General features: G+C 35.9%; 1 protein-coding gene and 1 pseudogene across 1 annotated transcript in view; one reads left to right on the top strand and one right to left on the bottom strand.

Annotated features, from left to right (window-relative positions):
- The window catches only part of NCKAP1 (NCK associated protein 1), a 108,789-nt gene extending 90,669 nt beyond the window's left edge, over positions 1-18,120 (bottom strand). The window contains exons 1-2 of the mRNA XM_052655660.1: positions 17,819-18,120; positions 3,260-3,370 (exon numbers count right to left, since the gene is read on the bottom strand). Coding sequence (XP_052511620.1) covers positions 3,260-3,370; positions 17,819-17,926 — 219 coding nt within the window. The 5' untranslated portion in view covers positions 17,927-18,120. The remainder of the gene's footprint in view (positions 1-3,259; positions 3,371-17,818) is intronic.
- Positions 18,121-21,157: 3,037 nt separating this feature from the next.
- Positions 21,158-21,972, top strand: LOC128043831 (splicing factor 45-like; annotated as a pseudogene).
- The last annotated feature ends 540 nt before the right edge of the window (positions 21,973-22,512 follow it).

Raw genomic sequence — 22,512 nt, 5'->3', positions numbered from 1 at the left:
CTTCTCCACACATACATATTCTGTGTGGCATATATTAGACAGTCAATTAAATAGCTGCTATAATAAAACTGGCTTTTATTCATATGAATTTTATTTAATCGACTGCTTTGAAGCATATAGGGCATTTAATTCAACACCATGATCCAGGAAAAAAAAATTACATTCCTTGGTATGGACTCTCCCTAAGTCCAAAATTGGGGGTGGGGTAGAATTTGTAAATTTACAACTGGTCACAACTACACAAGACAGTAAAAGTGACTCAACAGATTCAACATCATCACTACCTGTTAGGAACCAATCCTATTAGTTGGCACTGCCCTCCTTCACTGTATACGAGATACCTATGTGCTCCCAGTTTCTACTGGATTTAAAAGTATGGGAGCTGGCACAAGAGCAGATACCTGAGAAACAATTTTTTTAAAAAATCAATTTTTCGCTGCAAAATAAGACTGGCTTTTTTGTAAGGATCATTTTAGAAACTTGAAAGCAAAAATTTTGCTGAATTTTCCACTGAAACAATCTTTTTGTGACTGCCTTTTCTGAAACTGGGGACAAGTGGTGCTTGTGTAACATGCATGAAAACAGAAATACTGCTAATCAGTAATTCTCCTTGATCCCTGAGATAATACAAGCATGCTCTATAGCACGTACCTCTACGATGGCCCGAAGACCAGGAATAAGAAGAGAAAAAAGCCAACTGTGATGTCAATACCATTTCTTCAGTGTATTTAGCCAGAAATCTGTAAGCTCCCATCATCCCAGACAATACTGTCATTCCCTGTCCTTATACTTCTATTAACCACTTCTCTAGAATTAACAAATTACAAGATGAAATCCCTCATTTCTCATTTCCTAACCCAAAGTCGCTAGGAACTTCTCATGAGGATTTTAGCAGGCCCAAATCAAAACTAAGATCACGAAACTTCACAAACAGTACACACAGTACTTTAGCATGTAAAGAAGCAACAGAATGGCATTACACAGAATAGTTGTAAAGGCCATATGACAAAATTCAGACTTTGCAAACAACACAACCAGAGTACCTTCTACAAGCAGAGACAACATTTAACAATGGTGTATAATTGATTTTATAGGTTAAACATACAATTATTACATGACCCAGCAATTCTACTCCTAGGTATATAGTTCCAAGAGAAATAAAAAAACATACATCCATATAACTTTCACATAAACATTCATAGTAGTAGTATCCATAATAGCCAAAAAGCAGAAACAACTCAAGCATCCATCAGTTGATGAATGGATAAATAAAAGGTGATATATCCACACAATGGAATATTTTTTGGCAATAAAAAGTACTGATATATGCTACAACCTGAATACATGCTAAACCTTGAAAACATTATACTAAGTGAAAGAAGCCAGTCAAAAAAGACACATTATTTATTTTATCTAAAAAATCTACAGGACAGGCAAGCATACAGGAGATTCATGTCTGCCTAGAGTTGGGGTGGTGGGGATACTGGCAGGAGTGACTGCTAACGGGTCTTGGGTTTCTTGTGGGGATGATGAAGATGATCTAAAATTGATTGTGGCACTGGGATACACAACTCTGGGGATGGACTAAAACCCACTGAATTGTACATTTTAAACAGGTGAATTGTATGCTATGTGAATCATATCTGAATATTTAAAAAATCAATTTTGTGCTATGAAAGTTGAAAAATAAACTATTAAAAAACAAACAACAATAACAAAAACCTAGTATTATTATAAACAGCATGCCCAGCAAATCAAAGATTATCAATTTATTCAACAAAAAAATTACTGATATGAAATGTTTAATCAGATCTTGCTAATTTTCTAATAAAAGGTCTCGTATCAAGAAACTATGCTTATTCTCATACAGAAATTTACACACACGTATAAACTAAATTGAAAAGACTCTCTGAAGAGCTCATGTCACAGATTTTATAAGCCATGAGAAAGAGAAGCATAAAATTAAATGTAAAATTAAATGTAAAACAGATTTCATTATAAAATCTCTTTTAGAGTGAGTATATAATCTCTCATATGAGTTAGCAAACTAATATCAACAATTGAAGAAAGAGTTTTCCACACAATAATAGTGTTCTGAAGACACGTTCATTTTCAATTACCCATATGTAATCAGAAACTAACTGTGATATCTTAATATATCAATGATAAAAAAAAAATCTTCTGTGAAACAAAGGAAAGACTTCTATTAACCTATATTCACAAAAAAACAAAACTTTTAAAATAAAAACTTTAAAAAATTATTTGAAAAGCACTTCAGACTTATTTTGTTAGTTCTGACCGGTATTTTTCCTTCACATTAAAATATTTTTAAGTGAAAGTTGAACAACAGCCTAAATACAAATCTTCAATGAACATACACATGATTTAAAGAAACCAAAAAATGGCAAAATATCTTTTAAGCAGAGCTTCATAAAAGTAGGGAGATTATATGTAAGAGGAAATTTCTAGACTAAGTTTGTACATTAAGGAAAAGAGAAAAGAATTATAAGGCCACCAGAGAAAAAAGGAAAAAGAGAAGACATGCAGAAAGAGTCCAAGTCAACAAAATTTAAATGAAAAGACCACAGTAAGGTGAAAAATAACCCTAATTTCCTAAAGTTAGTTACTTATAACAGTTATTATAAAGAATTACCAAAAGATATGTGAAGGAATTGGGAAGACTCTAAACGTTACCATCTTTCAATGTAATACTATGAAAAATTTTACCATCTGAGGAAATGTAATATGGAATAATAAACATCCTAACACCATCAGCTTGTTATCTTATTTAATATAACAAGTTTTTCTCAATTATAAAAAGAAACACATTTTAAAGCTAAACAGCTAATTATTAAAAACAATACAAGCTCTATGAGACATTTTCTAACTTCAAGAAAAAGTTAAACCTATGACTATAAGAAAAAAGTCCCTGAAAAAAGTCCCTAACTAGTCATGCAAATACTAATATTTGAAAATATATACATTATCTATTACCTTACTCTTTGTTGCAACTTGAAAGGGAATAAGTATACGTAAGAAATTAAGATCCTATTTTTCTGTAATAAAATGGCAATGTAGTTCAATGTTTCTTTTTCACCAATTTCTGAGATAAGAATATTATCTCTAAAAGCCTTTAATGTATATAGTTTATATATTCAAAATACAAAGAATTAGATAAATAAGAGCTACTTCAAGTACTGACCATTACTTCCACTACAGATGGCTAAAATCAAGTAACATATAAATTTAAATGACTTACATTGTTGTTGCGAGTTTCTACAGCAGGGAATTTTCTGACTATGAATTTCACAGCAGATTCCAGGTTTTTGTCAATAAGGTAGGATGGTTTTGCCTTGGGGTCTCCACAAGCCTATAAAACAACAGTAATAAAAAAAAAAAGTGAAATGCATCGTTTTTCTAAAACCAAGAAATAATAGCAAATCTGTAATCAGAAATTAGAGAGATACTTGTTTTTGGTGAGCAGGTGATAAAATGAATAGGCAAAGTGCAGGGATTGTCACAGCTGAAATATGCAATGGGAGACAGTACAGAGATGTTCTTCTACTGAAAAAAAATGCATGGAAAGTTTCAAAGCAGTTAGCGCAGAACAGCAGTGAAGGAAAAAGCTCAAACCTAAAAAAAAAAAAAGAAAGAAAAGAAAAAGAAAAAAAAATTCTTGGTTTGAGGTAGGATTGTATTCATCTGAAGCTAATAAAGTATTACAAAATTAAATATTCAATAAGAGTACTAGAAATGTTTCTATGTGTTATATAATAAAAGCTTATATTTAAATGTCTTTTCCAAAATGTTCTCCTCTTCAATCTAAACATTTTAAATACAAAAGCCCTAGTTCAAAAGAACTGGAAGGCACTAAAACTGGCCTTATAGTATTAACTTGTGTTGCCGAAAATCTGAGTTATAACATTGTTCTCCATCATACCAGCAGCACTTCAAACAATGAAATCTACATCTATTCTGTATCTCATAAGCACAGAACAAATGGAAATGTTTACATTTTGACCACATCAGCAGTACAGCATTCTCTGTATTAAACTGTAAAGCATTGTACAAATGTAAGGCATTATTATTAGTAAGAACTTTTTACCTGAACTATTAGCAATACAGAATAATCTTCAATACTGTTCAGTTTCATTCTGTGACATTATTAACTGCTTCCTAGTGAATTACTAAAATGGTAACATTTCTACTTAACTTCTTTTCATTGTATTTTAAAGAGGGTATGTCCTTTGAAAAGTTATCTATTATGTGTGAGGAAATACAATACTGTAATTTAATGTTTTTTCACTGTTTACTATAGCTATGTTGTGGATTGCAGAAAGAGAAGTCATGAAACATGAAACTGATCTGAAAGCGGGCAAGCGGGCAAAGGGAAGGTGAAAAGCTTTGCAAACCTTCCAAACTTGTCCTTGCTGGGGAAGCATTGTAATAAAAAGAGAGAAAATTACTTGTAAACAATGACTGTCAAACTCTGACATAAGTTTCAGTAGAGAACATATGCACTGCAGACTATGAATAACAAAACAAGATGGAAACTATATGGTGCTACAATTTTAAAGGTATTCTAAGTAGCAAGTTTTAGTACACAAAAAGTTTATAGAGTTTATATTATTCATATATATTTAAATACTGCTGTGAGGTGTACAACCATGTCAGTTTCTTGGTGCTCTTTCTAAATAACTTAAAAATAATACTAGAAGGAAAAAATAAAGACTACATGCAAGTATAAAAACAGGAGCAAAACCATCAGTGAAATTTTACATACCTTAAAAAGAAACGGTAGCCAAGAATAAAAATAAGTCGTTATTGGATGACCTTTGCACTTGAGCTCAAATTTCAACTGTTTTTCAAATACCAACTAACTCCTTACCAAGCCAAAGTATAAAAATCAATGCAAAAATTTCTATATTTTCCAAAAGGAAATAGGAATGGAGTAAAAATTATCTTAATTTTCAAACATAATCAGATAAAACAAAATTAACTATAAGAAATTTAGAACCTCATAATCTTTAACCAGACTGACACAAAGCTATTGTATAAATTTCATTTCAATATCATAAACACTAATATATCTGACTTTTCCTCAGAGTAGACTGTCACTAGCTTAATATACTATCTCTCATAAATTAATCTTCCAATTAACCCACATCCCCCAAAATATTATATATAGGAATAACTGAGAGCCACATAACTAAGAATTTGTACCAATGGAAATAGCTACATATTAGCTACATAATAGCTACATATTCCTTGTATCAATGATAAAATGAAAGCCAAGTTTCAAGAACATGCCTGAGGTAGTACAGAATACTAAAGTGATTCCAAATTCTTTTTAAATATTATGTATCATCTTTCATACTCTAATTATTTTAAAATTCAGTTATTTATTTTAACAATATAAGTGAAATAACTAATAAAATATAATAGACTACCATACCCATTCCCAGTGATCCCAAGTTTTACTGTGTAAGAATTTGATCAAGTAGCTAAACATATATCTGAATATAAACAGCTCTTCCTTACTGCACAGAAAATAAAAAGAATGGAATTTCATTTCAGTGGAAAAATAAGTGGTTATATAGTCTTTCCTTGGAATTAATTTAACCTTTTTCCACACTACTCACTGAGCCATATTTAAACAAACTACACTGGGAGACAGTATGCCATAAAGATTAAGAATACAGACCCTGGAATAGAAGACTAAATTTCAGTCTTCATCACTTTCTATCCATGGGACAATCCATACTTGAATATATTACAACACATCTCCTAATCTCAATTTCTTCATGTGTAAATGGGGAAATTAGTATTTACCTAATAGCTATAATTATAATTACCTAAGTAAAAGTCTCATGTGAATAGTAACCAGTGAATAGTCTTTATCATAGTAAACAGAATTAGAAATAATGACTAAGATTCTTTCCTCCAATCATTATTATTTACCCCTAGTCTAAACATAACCAAATTTGCTTTACTTATAGAAAACGAGGAGCCTAGTAGTTAAGAACATGAGTTATAAGATAGGCTGTCCATGTTCAAATCCTGGCTCCTAGCTATAACCGTAAACGAGTAATTTTCTGTGCCTCAGTTTCTTCATCTGTTAAACAAATCATAATTGTAATCTACCCTAAAAAGCTTTTGCCCATTAGATTAGTATCTGTGGGTGCTTGTGGGTGTGTTGTGTGCATTGCTAAGTCACTTCAGTCGTGTCCGACTCTGTGCGACCCCATAGACGGCAGCCCACCAGGCTCCCCCGTCCCTGGGATTCTCTAGGCAAGAACACTGGAGTGGGTTGCCATTTCCTTCTCCAATGCATGAAAGTGAAAAGTGAAAGTGAAGTCGCTCAGTCGTGTCCGACTCTTCGAGACCCCATGGACTGCAGCCTACCAGGCTCCTCCGTCCATGGGATTTTCCAGGCAAGAGTACTGGAGTGGGGTGCCATTGCCTTCTCCAGTGTGTGTGCATATGAGCAGAATTTTTAAGGGTATCTGGCATACTACATTTACTCAAAAAATGCCAATAAAAAAACAAGATTCACAGACACTATACAAGAGTACTAGGCACCATTTTATTTTTTTCTGAAATCAACCTACTCGAGATACCAATAGAGACACTTGCAAATACTCAGGCAAAAAAAAAGTGCAAGAAAAAAAACAAAACTTGACTAAAAGCTAGTATTTAGGTAAATACATCTTGGCAAAAAGCCATTCTTAATAATTAACTGAATAATAATGTCCTACCATACTGAAAGAATACAACAATATCCCAACTAACCAGATATCTCAGTTTATAGAGACTAAATCTTCACTCAACTCAAAATTTTCATTTTAATGACACCAACAACAAAGAAATCATAAGATAATAACCTATATTTTAAAAACACAGCCTGCAGTTGGTACACCTAAAACTCTTACCTTGTCCTACTACAGAAACATTACACAAAATTCATCTTTCACTCTTAAAAGTATTACCCTTTGAAATAACATGTTTAAGAAAATGATAGGGGATTCCTTGGCGATCCAATGGTTATAACTCTGAGCTTTTACTGCAGAGGACCCGGGTTCAATCCCTGGTTGGGGAAGCAAGATCCCACAAGCCACGAGTTACAGCCAGAAAAGAAAAAGAAAGAAAAAAAAAACTGAATATACTACTATACTTAGTTATCAGTATATTTTAAACTAATATATTCCAGAAAGGCTTGCCACAAAGACTGAATCAAAAGGTTTGATCAATTCAAACTAGAGTACATCTAACCTGTCCATCACCCCACCCTCCAAAAAAAAGAAAAGGGGAGTAAAGGACAAAATTTTGTCTAAACCCCTGAATCTCATCTCTACAAAAGGTGAAAAAAAAAAAGTTTTTTGAATAACTGGTTAAGGGATTGCCCAAATGGCTCAGTGGTAAAGAATCCACCTCCCAATGCAGGAGATCCAGGTTAGGAAAATCCCCCAAAGGAGGAAATAGGAACCCACCCCAGTATTCTTGCCTGGGAAATCCCATGGAACAGTCCTGGAGAGTTACAGTCCATGGGGTCACAAAAGAGTCAGATACACTTAGCAACTAAAACAACAACAATAATTGGCTAAAAGGGCTATTTCATCAAGGAGCAAACAGGAAACTACATTTGTAATCTTAGAATTGTTTTAAAGAGCACCACTCTAAAACCTTATTTTATCTTGACTCAGCATGACTTCATAATGCATAAAATACCAAAATTTAAAATTCCAGACGATCTAAAGCAAATTTAAATATTTATACACTTAAATTTCCAGTTTTCAGAACTGAAACTTTGTTTCCCATGAATATTCTCATTATCTTTAAATTTAACAAAGCTAAGACTAATCTAGCAGATAAAATTATACTAGTGTTAAAGGAAGTACTTAAATGTAATAATTAATAACTGTCTCTAAGTGGATCACAGCCCATACAGCCTTAGGCAAGTTGCTTCCCTGAGCCTTAGTACTTTAACCCACAAATTAAGGATACTATTACTACCTACTTAATAAGGTAGGTTGTTCAGATTTTTAAAAGACAAAATACACAAAAAGTGCTTATTCCAGGTGCCTGACACACAAATTCTTATAAGTTTTAATTATCTTCTATTTTTTTTAAATAGAACTTTTCACAACAGATGGATATCTATAATGAGTTCCCAATTATCAAAAAAGACCACACATTTAACCAAATTAGTGTTGTCAATTCAGTATTTCTTAGTTCACTTCTTCACAAAACACAAATATAATGTTATTATCCAAAATAAACAACAAAGAAGTTTCAGAAAACCACATATTATTTTATTCAGGCCACAAAATAGACATCTTTGATTAAAAACCTCAAAATCAGACTTAATATAGTTTTAAAGTATGACTTTTCAACAAATCTTCCTGCCAAATCTACCACTGAAATCCCTTCCAAGGTCTTTCCTTGGGTTGTCACAACACAGATTACGTACCACAGCTTAACTTTGCATGGTTAACATTACAGATTTTTCCAAGAACTTCCTTACCACAATGTTTAAAAAATAAAAATTGAAAGTATAGAAACAGTCCTCTATCCATAAGAGATTAAGCAACAATCAAGAGAAAACAAAACGATAGCGATTATGAGTCAAGAGTAAAAGGAACATTTACTAGGCACCTGTTGCATGTAAAACACCTCGGTTTAGAAATTATCTAAATCTTTACGCAACAGACAGAAAAGGAGCATCAGAAATTAAGTGACTCGCTCAGGGCTTTACGATTGCTAACTTTGAGTACTCAAGTATTTCAAAACACTAAGAACAAAACAAACAAACAAAAACACACTAAAAAAACATTTACTGAAAAATATAGACACCCAAAAAAATATGTAAAAATTGTTCCATTCTTTCAATACCTCAGCTGCTCAAAATTTTTATTGAAGTAATCATTATTAAAGGAAAAAAAATCTGATTGCTTCAATCAGTTTTATTTTTTAATTTCCAGTCTAACTTAAAACACATTCCTTTGCCAAAATATTATAGAACAAAATAATTTATTTTAATACAGTAACTTAATTGGAAAAAACATGAACAAAATCCCAGGGATCAGAATGACAATGCTATTTGTGACAGTATAGGAAAGAAATCAGCCTCACCTGAATCGTATTAGGAAAGAGAAAAATACAAAATGTGATCAAGATGAAAGATGAATTTAACTTTTACTCCACAAACAAGAAATAATAAACCTGTTTTAAAGCAGGTTTTGCAAAATTGAAGTACAAGGGGACTAAAATTCTCACTTGAGTCTTCAACAAATTGATATTAATACCTAGAGGAAAAATGGACATCACTTAAGACCATGGATTGTAAAAGGAGCTTGCCTATAACTTTTATTTTCTAATTTGAAAAATAATGAACTTCAGTGTGCAACTTTCCAGTAAGTATTAAAAATATCTTTAAAAAAACCCAAAAACCTATCAAGACCAAAACAAGCCTCAAATTCTAAAAATACTGATTAAATTTTTCATTTTTTTTCATGCATATCACCCACATTTTGGCCAATCAATCTGCCTGCAACTTCCCCCTTGAGATTGGGTAGGTGAAAAAAAAAAGGGGGGGGGGAGAGGCGGGAGAAGAAAAAAAGTAACCCACTTCTATAGTTTGGATTAAAAAACCTGATAGCAAAGTAAATGGAAATTATTGGAAATACTTTAAAATTAATGTAATTTTATAAATCATCTCTTATAGTCAATAATAGCCAATTTAAAGGTATATAAATATTATGATTATTGTTTCCTAAGAACAAGTTCTCAGAAAATCATAAATATTTTGACTCATTATATATTTCAAAATTCTTTAAAAATTTTAATAAATCAAAGTTTCTAATTACCATTCAATACTCAAAAAGATGCCTATGTTACTGTTTTCAAACATTTCTCAGCTTCTCATATACAGAAACATTTCAGTTTATATCCAACAAAGAGTAAGGGTTATATGTGGTTACACTGTTACTATTCTAAAAGAAGTTGATCTTTAAAGGACTGCTGGGAAATATACTCCTGAAGAACAAATACTTATTCTGTATTAGCAGTAAGTAGATATCAAACTATAATACCAGGCAGTAAAAAGGAATAATTAAGTAATGTTCCTAAAGATGGTACTGAGCTGGATTTATTAGGAAAAAGTGAACACTTAGTAACTGCCCACTATGTTTCAAGCTCCAGAAATACCCGACATCTATTCACTAAGGTCTTACTCTTGTGCCAGGCACTATATTAGCACTTTGTGCATTAACCCATTTAATTCTCAACTTTATAATGCTAATTAAAGAGTATACCACATGTGGGAAAACAGGAATATCTAAGATTGCAAGAATTAGAGTCAATAAGACTAACGTGGCTTAGAAAACCAAAAAATTTAACTTGAAGTGTAGGAGAAGCTGAGAGCAAATAAGCACCCTGTAGATGGTTTTGCTAGTACAGAGTCTATGTGCAGCCGAGCATTCCAGGAATTTAGTTATCCCTCAAAATCAAAATTAAATCATTGCAATTATCAGAAAAAGAAATCAGAAGTATTAAGAAGTTAATTTTGCTTATTTCAGTGGTTCTTCAGAACAACTTCAAGGGGTTTTGCTTATTCAGTAGATTTGGGTCATGATCCAGATGTACTTCTAAAAACCTTTTAAAATGATTGTTATGTATTTCCAACCAAGAACCAAGGAGCTCCTCAATTTATAAATAAAGGAACTCTAACTCAGAAAGATTAAACAATTTGTCCTAAGTTAAAAAAAAAAAACAAAGTACCAAAGTTTTATCTAGAATCTAGCCCTCTCAACCCACAGAATGCTACAAGTACGGGGAAAAAAAACAAACAAACAGAAGTTTAGAGTCTATATGCCAGCAAGAAGGATTAATACAGGACTTCAAAACTTAATATATTTTATATCTTTATATATTCTACTGAATGAAAGTTTGGAATCTTGAATGATTGACTATTCCTTGTCATTGCCTAGCTGAAGTTTCTATTCATACTTCAAAACCAAGCACAAAAGTCACTATCTCTTCTTCCCATCTCCCCCAGACAGGAATCTTTAACTCCGTTCTCAAGATACCCACAACAACACTTAATCACTGCATTTTAGTTAATTATCTACACATCTGTCTCACCCACTGCAATATGAATTTCTTGGCACTGGAGACTGTATCTTAATTTGTTTTCCCAGTGTCCAGGAAGCCATTCAACAAATGAATGAATGAAAAGAAAACTCCCAATATTTGCTACTAACTGCAAGAATAGCTCATAATATGACTTTCAAAGTTTTATTAAAGATACAATTTTATTACTGTCAAGTATCTAAAATAATCAAGTATGCAATATTTTCCAATACTTAAAACAAGATATTCCTTCAAAAACTTTAACCCGTTATATATTTCAAAATTATTAAAAATGTTAATGATTCAAATGAAAGTTACTGTTATTCAGTTCTCAAGATGTCTGTGCCATTTTCTGCTGTTCAACTCTCCTTACAAACTTGCAATTTAAGAGATTATTAAGTTTAACTTATTGAAGTAAAACATTTCATTACAATAGTATTTAAAGAAATGTTTTAGAAGATTCTGCCATATTAAGTGAGTCAAAATTAATAATTACAATACTGCAAATTCCTAATAGGATCAAAATTAAGACAATTTTACTACATTTACTAAAAATGACAATATTAAAACCAGTCAACAAAAAAACACATCTTGGGAACAGAAAAGAATAGTACAAATTTTGTAAAGTTCAAGACAGAAAGAAACACACTTATTGGTTGTACTTCCTTAATGGCATTTATTTTATTTCATGCAGGGTTTTTCAATGGAAAAAAAAAGTTGCCATTTGACTTTAAAAATCCAAACACAGAATGTATCTTTGAAATCTCAAGAGACAAAGCCTCTTCAATGAAGAGATGCCTGTACACACCCTTACAATGAAGGAGGGTAAGGGCTGTCTCACTGTCTGAGCTCAGACCTTCTTCCTGTCTTATACGTGCTCTTTCCTCAAGCAACAGTTTCTTTTAGTTTTCAGTTTTCTTAGTGTTATTCCTGTGGTTAGTCCTCTCAGTTTGTGCTTTTAATATGTCATGGGCTAATTTTATAAATAATCACAAAGAAAAAAATCCATATAATATAAAAAGTAAATATAAAATATTTGTAAGTTCCCCAAAATGTCAATAAATTGAATTTTAAATTTCCTAATTCTAAACTATTTCTCATTTCAATATACTACAAAGCTAAATAGAAGTACTTAATAATCACTGGTGGACTGTTAATTATAACCTCAATGCCTTTTCATAACAAACCCATACAAAGTTCATACAAAAGTAGTCTACAGTAAGTAAGAAAATTATTTCTATAATTGCCTATTTCTTTTAGGTTAAGATTATTGTGTGTTCAAAATTATATGTGCCAGAAAAATTTCACTAATGATTATAATCTAATGACAAAAATAAATTAAGAGCCCAGACTCAGCAGTTAAGAAAGAAAGGAGTCAATTCAAACTTTCATTTTTCAGAGTAAGACTTGGACAAGTTAACCAAATTCAACTGCTTTATCTAGAGAATAAATCACAGATCTGTGGACAACTAAAAGAAAAAAAATTTTTTAATTTAGGATATAATAGAGATTCAATAAATGGTTAGCATTACTTTTACTTTTATTACATGTTCTTTTTTGCTAAAGAAAGACATAAAAGGGAAGTCTGGCATGCTGCAGTTCACGGAGCTGCAGTCAGACATGACTTAGCGACTGAACAACAACAAAGAGATAAAACTATTTTTAACATATAAATGCGTATCTACTGAACATGATCTGAAATTATTGTTGGAATTTACTTAACACTAACACTGCAAGTAAATTATCAAACAAGAATACAAATTAAATTTTCAATCACCCTTGCCAGTAAAGACAAAAATTTTCAATACCAATACTTTCTCATCTGAGCCTTCTCATTTTCAACATATTGCATGTAGCTAGCTAAATATGTCCATCCCTTTAATTTTCTTAAAATATAAATATACAAGCAACAGATTAAGAATCCTAATTTTATTTATATGTAAACTGTACCATGCTGCTTCTTCAACTTTATTTTTGGAAATAATCTATTTTAGTCATAATATAATAAAATATACATGCACATATGTTAGCATTTGTACAAAAAACTGTATAAGGATACACAGCTTATTTTTTAAAAGTGGGAGATGAACAGGCAGAGAATTTCTGAAGTTGTATTTCAGTTTTGACAATAACAAGTATTCCTCTGTAATCATTTAAAAAATTTATTATTTAAGTTATTTAACAATTCCACAAGGGAAACAAAAGGTGGACAATTTACCACTGCCACTTAAAAATAATAAAAATAAGCCTCTTTCCTAAGTAGTTTTCAGTGATCTTTATCTCCTTAGCCTGCCATCCAGTATAACAAGAAACAGAATTACCAAATCCTTGTTTTTACAAGCAGCTTCCTTGAAAAGTAAAGTTACAAACAGATATAGGAGGATTTGTTTACATAAATACATACATGTTATATATATATATAGAACTTAAATACAGATGATGGAGAGACAATGCTTTCTTAACATGTTTAAGGATTTTGATAATGAAAATCTCCCTGTAGAAAAAATTTTATAGGTACTAACAGTACTTCTACAACTTTCCAGAATCCAATCTTTGGAACATGCTTTCTTCTCCTGATTAACCCCCACAGAAAATAAGGCCCTTAAATGAAGAGAAATCCAACACTGAAAGGGAAGACTAAGGCGGATTCCCCTTTCTTTACCCTGCCTGCATACTTCACATACATTTTTTCACCTCCATTAGATAAGCAGGTATCAGGTAAAGACTTTCAATTTTACACTGCTATTAACTTCTTTACTCATAAAATAAATTTATCCAAAATCATGGGCAAAAGCCTGTAATAAAAACATCCCATTAAAAAGAAGTTTGCAATAGCTGGATAGGTATTTTCACCTTTCTGTCCTTTAGAATTGAAGCAGTAATTTAACAAGATGAAAAATATGAAAAGTATTAACTGAGATCTTTTTGGTACAGAATTATCAAGTTCATGTTGGTGATGGCGTAGGAAAAAATATAAAAAAGTAACAAGGAATAAACATACACACACACACACAATTAAGCTCAGCTAAAAAATGCTTCCTTTTTTGAGTTTTGGTGTATGTGTTTGCTAGACAGCAGTAAAATTTCAGAAAAAAACAAATGTTGCTCCCAAAAGTTACTGACAACCCTAAACAAATACCATCTTACATTCATATAAGTTTTAAACTATTTTCACATTGTTATAATCTTTTATCTTCACAATCCTATGCAGTAGACAGATCATGTATTACGATCCCTATATTAAGAAAAACTAAACTGAGCTCAGTTAAACTGTTTAAAATGGGCCTTAACTTCTACTTTGTAAAGATAACATAATCAGAGTTGGAACAGACTTGAGTGTTCCTTTCAGTTAATCTTCCCCCATTTCACAGATGAAAAACAATGAAGCTCAGGGAAGTCAAGACACCCACCCAATGTTACAAAACTCTCAGTGACATACTGAAGACTGGAAGGCAGGTCTCCTAACTTCTGGCTTGATACTCTTTACTTCCACCACCCTGTCCTGCCATGTTACAATGAGTGATATACAAGTAGGCTCAAATGTTAAAAGTCACTATATAAGTGGGTAGTAGTATTAGCTCCAGAAAAGGGAAGACATTTTTAATTTTTAAAAAATTAAGACATTATGAAATAAATAAATGTAAAACTACCTACCACCTTCACCTTTTTCCCTGAAAATCCTCCTTCACATCTTCTTAAATCTCTGATTTGATTACAAATTCTTAAATTTTCATAACCTGTACATATTTGTTCGTTGTTTAATCACTCAGTGGTGTCCGACTCTTTTGCGACCCTATGGTCTATAATCACAAGGCTCCTTTGTTGGTGGGATTTCCCAGCCAAGAATACTGGAGTGGGTTGCTATTTCCTTCTCCAGCCTGTACATATTAAGATATCAAAAATTACTCAATTGATAAAATTTTACTTCAAAAAGCAAAATATTTTTCAGGGGCCATGTTACATTCCCCTAAGTACTAAAGCCTCTTATTCTTGGTTATAGTAACTTATTTTATTGCTACCTAAGTCACTGAAATATTTTTCACTCTATATGCTCACTAAAATATTGCCATTGCAGACTTTTAGTTGAAACAGTAATCAGATCTGATAGACAATCTAATGAAAACACGAATTAATGAAAATGTGGTAAATGACTGGCAGACAAGTATTATGGAGTAGAAGGATTTGTTTTTTTTTTAGGACTATAAGAGATTGAGATTGAAAAGATTATGTGGGTTTCTACTACCATAAAAAGGGAGACAGCATGAACCTTATAAACACATGGTAAACAGATCTTAATCACTTTTGGGGGCAAGATTTTTGAACAAATGTTTCAATCCCAGCCAGCCAGGAAGGAAGATACGCCAGCCTTTATACACAGCTCTATACAGGCTTAAAGACTCAAAATCCATCTGATGTATTTGTATATAAAATCACATGAGGAGGGCAGATCAAAAGCTATTATTATTAAAATTAGAGCAAGATTACACACACACACACACACTCATATATGTTGCATATACATATATACATAATATGCCTAATATATTCATCCTTTTCAACAAGTCCTAACTGAAAGCTTCATGGACCACATAAGACCCCAAGTACTAGTAATTCAAAAATGAGTAATACAGTCCCCACTGAGTGGGAACTCACAATCACTCAGATAAGGTAGAAGTATTTCTCAAGAAATTATAAACGTGTTAAGTGCTGAATATAACATTTCAATAATTCAAAATATTAGACACTTGATCAACTCACTTTAAATTGTACTAGTTCAATAAGGCAAGAGCCTAAAGTTTCTCAAAAGAGGAAGTGAAAAAATAGGCTTTTGAGAAAAGGCAGTGAACTGAAGGGTTTGAATGCTTAGAATTTAGTCTAATCTTCGATCATTTATGAAGATGAAATTTGTAAAATCCGACTATTTTCATGACATAAAAATGTGTAACGAATGCTTTAAAAAGAGGAATTTTGCCTAAATACCCGAATCACTTTTGATGTTACTCTCACTTCCTCTTTTGGAAACCATCATAACCATTTCCTTTAACCACAATACCACACCTCTAGTAACTTTTAGCGATGTTTGTCTTGCTTTTTTTTTTTTTTTTTGCACAAAGATCATATAGGAACGAATTTCCAAGTTAAGGAGCATCTCACAAAAAAGTTCAGGTCAATGAACCTGTAAATAATACTATCTAAAATTATTACAAACTTACATAAACTTATAACCAAGTCTCTTCTCAGTAAATGTAAGGGGTTTCATTGGAATGACCCTGAGCTCCTGTCACACAAAATATGTGTGAAGAGGCATTTTACTTTCCAGAGTGCACTAGGTTTAAAGTCAAAAAATCCTCATATTCTGGGAAGCCAATGGAACACAGCCATCGCTACACAAAATTTGTCCCTATTAAAACAGGACACTCTTCTCTAGAATTTCAAATGGCTGAAATAGGTCAGTTTTATATTGAACTCCATCATACAAATTTTAAAGTATTTTTTTCTTCAAGAGCCCTAATTCACAACGGCTACTACTCTACTGCTACGATTAAACTAAAAGGAAATATTCAAAATGCATTAAAAAGCCAAAAAAAAAATATGAAGATATAACATTAAACACACACTGGAAACTGTCAGGACCTAGCTTGCATCAAAAAATCTTAAGTTTTCTCCTTATCAAATTACTAAAAACTAACTTTGCCTTAAAAGGAATAGAATTCTGGTCTTTCTTTTCTAAAATAAATTAATGTAATATTTGCTCTTTCAATCTATTCTTCTTAACTTCAACTCAGCCTTGAATTCCTTAATCTTGCGAAAGCCATGTAAAGACTTTCAATGGGCCTATTAGCTAGAGTTACTCAAATGATCAGACTACACCATAAAATCAGCATAAGAGCAACACAATCACAGCTTTTATTTTGTATAGACACCGAACGTAAAGAAATTTAAGAAACGATGTTTCGGTATTATCGACATGGTTGGAAAAACTAAGATGAGGAGGAGTAAAGAGAAAAGAGAGAAGGTTGTTATTCCTGTCCTAGTGACTCACAACCCAGAAGCATTTCAGGAGAAAACTGGTTCCACCCTCACTCCCACCTCCTTTCCACCTTCAAAATGAAATAATTCCAAATCGTCAACACACTCTTAAATGGCTTTTATTTGGCAATCCAAAATAAAAAGGCCAAGTGGAGGAGACGTAGGGCTCATCCAGAAGAGCCATTCCCTTCTCACATTCCCAATTACATACCAAAAGAACTGAGGGGAAAAAAAAACAACTGCTACCATCTCCGCCAGATTTCTACCATTCGATCTCAGTTACGGAGCACCCAAGTTTTCCTATCCCCCTCCTAGGATCTCATCCATCCTCCTCCCTTTCGCGCAGACCCAGTTCCGGGGGCCGGGGCGCCGAGGAGGGGGCGGCAGCGGCGGCGGCGCCCCTCACCCCGCGCCGGGCCGGCCAGTTCCCAGTGCCGGGAGCGGGCAAATGGCTCCTCTTCGCCCCTGGCCGGCCCGCGAGCCGGCGGGAGAGACGCCAGGGCTCCGCATTAGGCCGCGGCGCATCCCGGCGACCCCGGTGGGGCCTGCGGCCGCGAGGCCGTGCTTTCTGCCCCGGGCGCCGCCCGCCGCCCCCACTGCCCAGGCCTCCGCTGCCCTCCATCCCGCCCCCGCCGAGGCCTCGCCGGCCCGTGCGCACCTTCTTGATGTTGTAGAGGCGGGTGAGCATGCCGACGCCCCGGTCGTTGAGGATGGTGAGCTTCTCCGCCAGCTTCTGCTGACTAGGCTGCAGCACGGAGCGCGACATGGTGGTGGTGGTGGTGGTGGCGGCGGCGATGGTGGGGCCGGCGCCGCCGGCCTCGCGCCCAGTCACCGGCCCGCGGCCTCCGCAGCTCCCTCGGTCGGGCCTCCTCCCCTCCCGCCCGTGACCTCCGCCTCAGGGGAGCGCGCCCATGGCCCTCGCGCCCCAATCCCGTGCGGGTGGACAGAGCGAGCCGCGGCGGACGCCTCGTCGTCCCTTTCCCCGCAGCAGCCCGCGCCCCGGCGGCCTCCTGCCTTCGGTCCGCCGCCCTTCCGTCCCCACCCCCGGCGCCCTCCGCCCCAGCCCCCACCACCGAGCCGCCTTCCCCGGCTCCTCCACTAGGTGTGGCGGAGGCGGCGGCGTCTCCGGCGGCTGAGAACGAGGCCGTTTCCCCGCAGCCCCGGACGAGCGCTCGGTCACCTGATCTGCCGCGCCGGCGCCCTCGCGAGGCCGGACGGGGAACTGCGCCTAGTGGTGGGGGGACGCGGGCGGGAGCCTCGGCCCGCCTCGCCCGGCCTCGCTGCGGCCGCCGCTCGGGACGCGGCTCCGGCTCCACACCCGACCCAACCCGGCCTGGCCCGCCCACTGTCCGGGGAGCCTAAGCCCGACCTGATGAGGTTACGTTTTTCTGTCCAACACACACCCCTCCCCTTTCAAGTTTCCAAAAGTTGCCTTTCCACCGCCTCCCTAAAGAAACCAGCAGAAGCCCGCGGGGAGGGGGCGGGGGCAGGGCGGGTTTTTTTCTGGCGAGTTTCGCCCGAGAGTGGGCTGGTGGCTCCGTGCTCTTTTCCCTCCCACTGCTTGACAGACGCTCCGGCTGAACGCAGCAGATGTGCTCTGCGAGGCGGCCTTCGCCTCTCCCTTCCTCCCCTTTCCTGCCTATCTCCCCCGCTTCCAGGCAGTTCAGGAGAGAGAGGGTCGGAAGTGCGGGCGACTCAAGTTTCTCAGATAATCAGAATCTGACATTTGTCGACGGGATTACCCCTTCGGAGAAGACGTCAATAGAAGAGGCCCTGGCCTGAGGGAGGCAGAACTAAATGTTTCTTCAAGTGCATGAAGGAACTTTCCTATTTTTTTTCTGGCCTCCACCCCAAATCCCACCCCTTCTTGGCAACATTCTGCTTTTCCATCTTTTTTTTCTTTTTCTTTTTTTCCTGATCAAACACCTCCCAGTCACACCCGAAGGCTACCCCCTCTGATTCCAAAAGTGAGCAAAACCAAGGACTTATGTCATTGCCTTGGGTGAGGAACTCCAGCAAAGAGGAGTCAAGCTGTTTTGATGGATTTTTTCGCCTTAATTTCGTTTGATGTATTAATTTCTAAGTAACTGACAAAATATTCTGCCACCTTCAGTAAACGACATTACAAAAGTAAGTGTCATTGGATTGATCAAAACACTTTATGGAAAGGAAATTGTGAGGAATATATTCTGAAACATTTTTTTTTAATCTAGTATATATAGAGTTCCTTCAGAAATTTTCTTTTTAATATTACAAGATCAAGGCAGTAGACTGAACTTGATTTAAGGAGCTTTGAAAAGAGTCCTACATTCACTGAAAAATCCTACCTGCCATTATGCTTGGAAACCTGTACACAAAATTAACTTGAATGAAAGTTTTTTAATAGAAACACCTCAGAGAGATCACCTATTGAGCTAGTATTAGTTATTAGCATATTGGGGGATTTAATTTATCTGGTTGCATTCCAACTTGATAGTTTAAATATTAATTTAGAGAAGGTAAGAGTCTGGAACCTGAGATAGTGAGGGCATACCTGAGAAGGAGAGGGTGTAGGGAGCGGGGTGGGGAGTAAAGATGTGCTTTTTTCAGGGACCAAAGGCAAATTTAACCAGACAGAATTAGAGTCCTACATAGAAAGGTTATATCATTTTCTAGTTTTTCAAAAGTGCTGTCTAGAGAGAACAATAAAGTGGTGCCACATTAAAATTTGAACACAGCTGTTATTTAGAAAAGCCACTATCAGGATTCCATGTGAACTTGAACACTTGCTGCTTGTAACTTAGAAGCACCAGATAGAGGGAGAGCTCTGTAGATTCTAGTCTCATTATTGAATTTTTATTATAACTAACTTTTAGACATACTGGTCCTAGGTTGAATAGAATATTTATATTAGGTGTAAGTGAAGTATTCATAATTCTTGCATGTCTCTACATTTTGCATCAAAAAGAATTTTGTTACTGAGCCAACCCTTTTGAAGTTTACCCATATGTGTAGTGTGAAGTGGGCTTCCTCAGTGGCTCAGCAGTGAAGAATCTGCCTGCGATGCAAGAAACTTGGGTTTGATGCCTGGATGAGGAATATCCCCTGGAGGAGGACCCCACAACTCACTCCAGTATTCTTGCCTGGAGAAACCCATGGACAGAGGAGCCTGGTGGGCTACAGTCTATAGGGTCGCAAAGAGTCAGACACCACAGAAGTGACTGAGCTCACGCATAATATAAAGTTTATTGTAAGTGCTAAGGTAATAATCCTGTATTTTCCTATGCATATATGATTTTATGGCAAGGATAATTAGTATATGTCCTTTTATATTCCCTCTCAGTATTTCAGTCTTTGAAAATATGTCATACTATGTGAATCAGCCTATAAAATTATTATAAAAATTGCCCATCTTGTAGATTTTTTTCTTCCTATTTTCTGGAAAAGCAGAAATTTTTAAAAATGATCTGGAAACTTAGAAAAGATGAGATAAGTTTTAAAAAGCTTGATTGAAGATTTTATTTCCCTCATCATATAAAGCATAGTCTTCACAATTCCTTTGGTACTAAAGATTTTCAAATTGTTTCACTTCAGTTAGATTTTTGCTATTTGTCCCTAGAACATAAGGCTTCAGAGAGATTTAGAAAGTGATGATAGCTTTTTATTTGCAGTAATCATAGAAATTTAGCTAGCATAGACCAATAGGCCTTAAAAAGTGTGACTTTTACTATATGTAAAGTATATCTCAATAAATCTGACTAGAAGTTACAGAACTGTGTTTTGAAATTTATTTTTTCTTGATAGAAGTATAAAAGTAGCCACTGTAAGGAAAGTAAACATTTGAAAACCCAAACTGGAAAATATATAAATTGGAAGAGGAATAAATTTGGCTTTATAGAAGAATTCATAATAGAATTATATTTTGTGACCCACAAATATATTTTACAATGATTCAGTTATAAAATCCTACTTATAGGCCCGCGGTGTCGGCGTTGCGTCGGGCTGGCACTGAACTGAGATGTCCCTGTACGATGACCTGGGAGTAGAGACCAGTGACTCAAAAACAGAAGGCTGGTCCAAAAACTTCAAACTCCTGCAGTCTCAGCTCTAGGTGAAGAAGGCAGCTCTCACTCAGGCCAAGAGCCAGAGAACAAAACAAAGTACAGTCCTTGCTCCAGTAATTGACATAAAGCAAGGCGGCTCTTCAGATGAGCGGCAGATCGTGGACACTCCACCGCACGTGGCTGCAGGCCTCAAGGACCCTGTTCCCACTGGGTTTTCTGCAGAAGTTTTGATCCCCTTAGCTGATGAATATGATCCCATGTTTCCTAACGATTATGAGAAAGTAGTGAAGCGCCAAAGAGAGGAGCGACAGGCAGCGGGACCTGGAAAGACAGAAGGAAATAGAAGAGAGAGAAAAGAGGTGTAAAGACAAGACATGAAGCTAGTGGGTTTTCCAGGCGACCCGCTCCAGATTCTGATGAAGATGACGATTATGAGCGAGAGAGGAGAAAAAGAAGTATGGGCGGAGTTGCCATTGCACCTCCCACGTCTCTTGTGGAGAAGGACAAAGAGTTACCCCAAGACTTCCCTTATGAACAGGATTCACGACCTCGCTCACAGGCTTCCAAAGCTGCTATCCCTCCTCCAGTGTACGAGGAACAAGACAGACCCCGATCCCCAACCGACCCTGGCAACTCCTTCCTTGCCAACATGGGGGGCACGGTAGCACATAAAATCTTGCAGAAGTACGGCTTCCGGGACGGCCAGGGTCTCGGGAAGCACGAGCAGGGCCTGAGCACAGCGCTGTCGGTGGAGAAGACCAGCAAGTGAAAAATGGGTCAGGCTGTGGGGAAAGATTAGGCATATGTAAACAAGAAATGAATGGAGTTTTGCAAGGAAATTTTACTTTTTTAAGCTGTTCTGAAGATTGCATATACTTGGACCATACAGTAGACAGAAGAACCAACTTTGGGTGAAGAACTTTGAAAAGGACAGTAGATTTCACTGTAGTTTAACTGTGGTCATAAAAAGGACAGTAAGATACATGCTAAATCAATACTTCAAGTTGTGTTCTCCTACGTATTCAAAGACCATAAGGTATGAAAATTACACAACTAAAAATGATTGAGAAAGTGAACGGGGAAAGATGCAGCAACAGTATCCCAGTATCTATAGTAAGTGAATAAGCAGTTAGGACTTAGCCACAGATTGCAACTTGGTATTGCAAAGGAGTAACCAAGAGAAGTCTAAATGAAACAGAAGATGTCTCCAGTAGTCAATAGAAGACATGCCCAAAATAGAACTGATCCGAAAAGTTCAAAAAGAAAACAATGAAAAATTAATTACAGCCTTGATCTTGACTATTCACAT

This window comes from Budorcas taxicolor, chromosome 2 (genome assembly GCF_023091745.1).
Source record: "Budorcas taxicolor isolate Tak-1 chromosome 2, Takin1.1, whole genome shotgun sequence".
NCBI lineage: Eukaryota > Metazoa > Chordata > Mammalia > Artiodactyla > Bovidae > Budorcas > Budorcas taxicolor.
The sequence above is the reverse complement of the archived record's forward strand: the minus strand, read 5'-3'. Positions and strand labels throughout refer to the sequence as shown.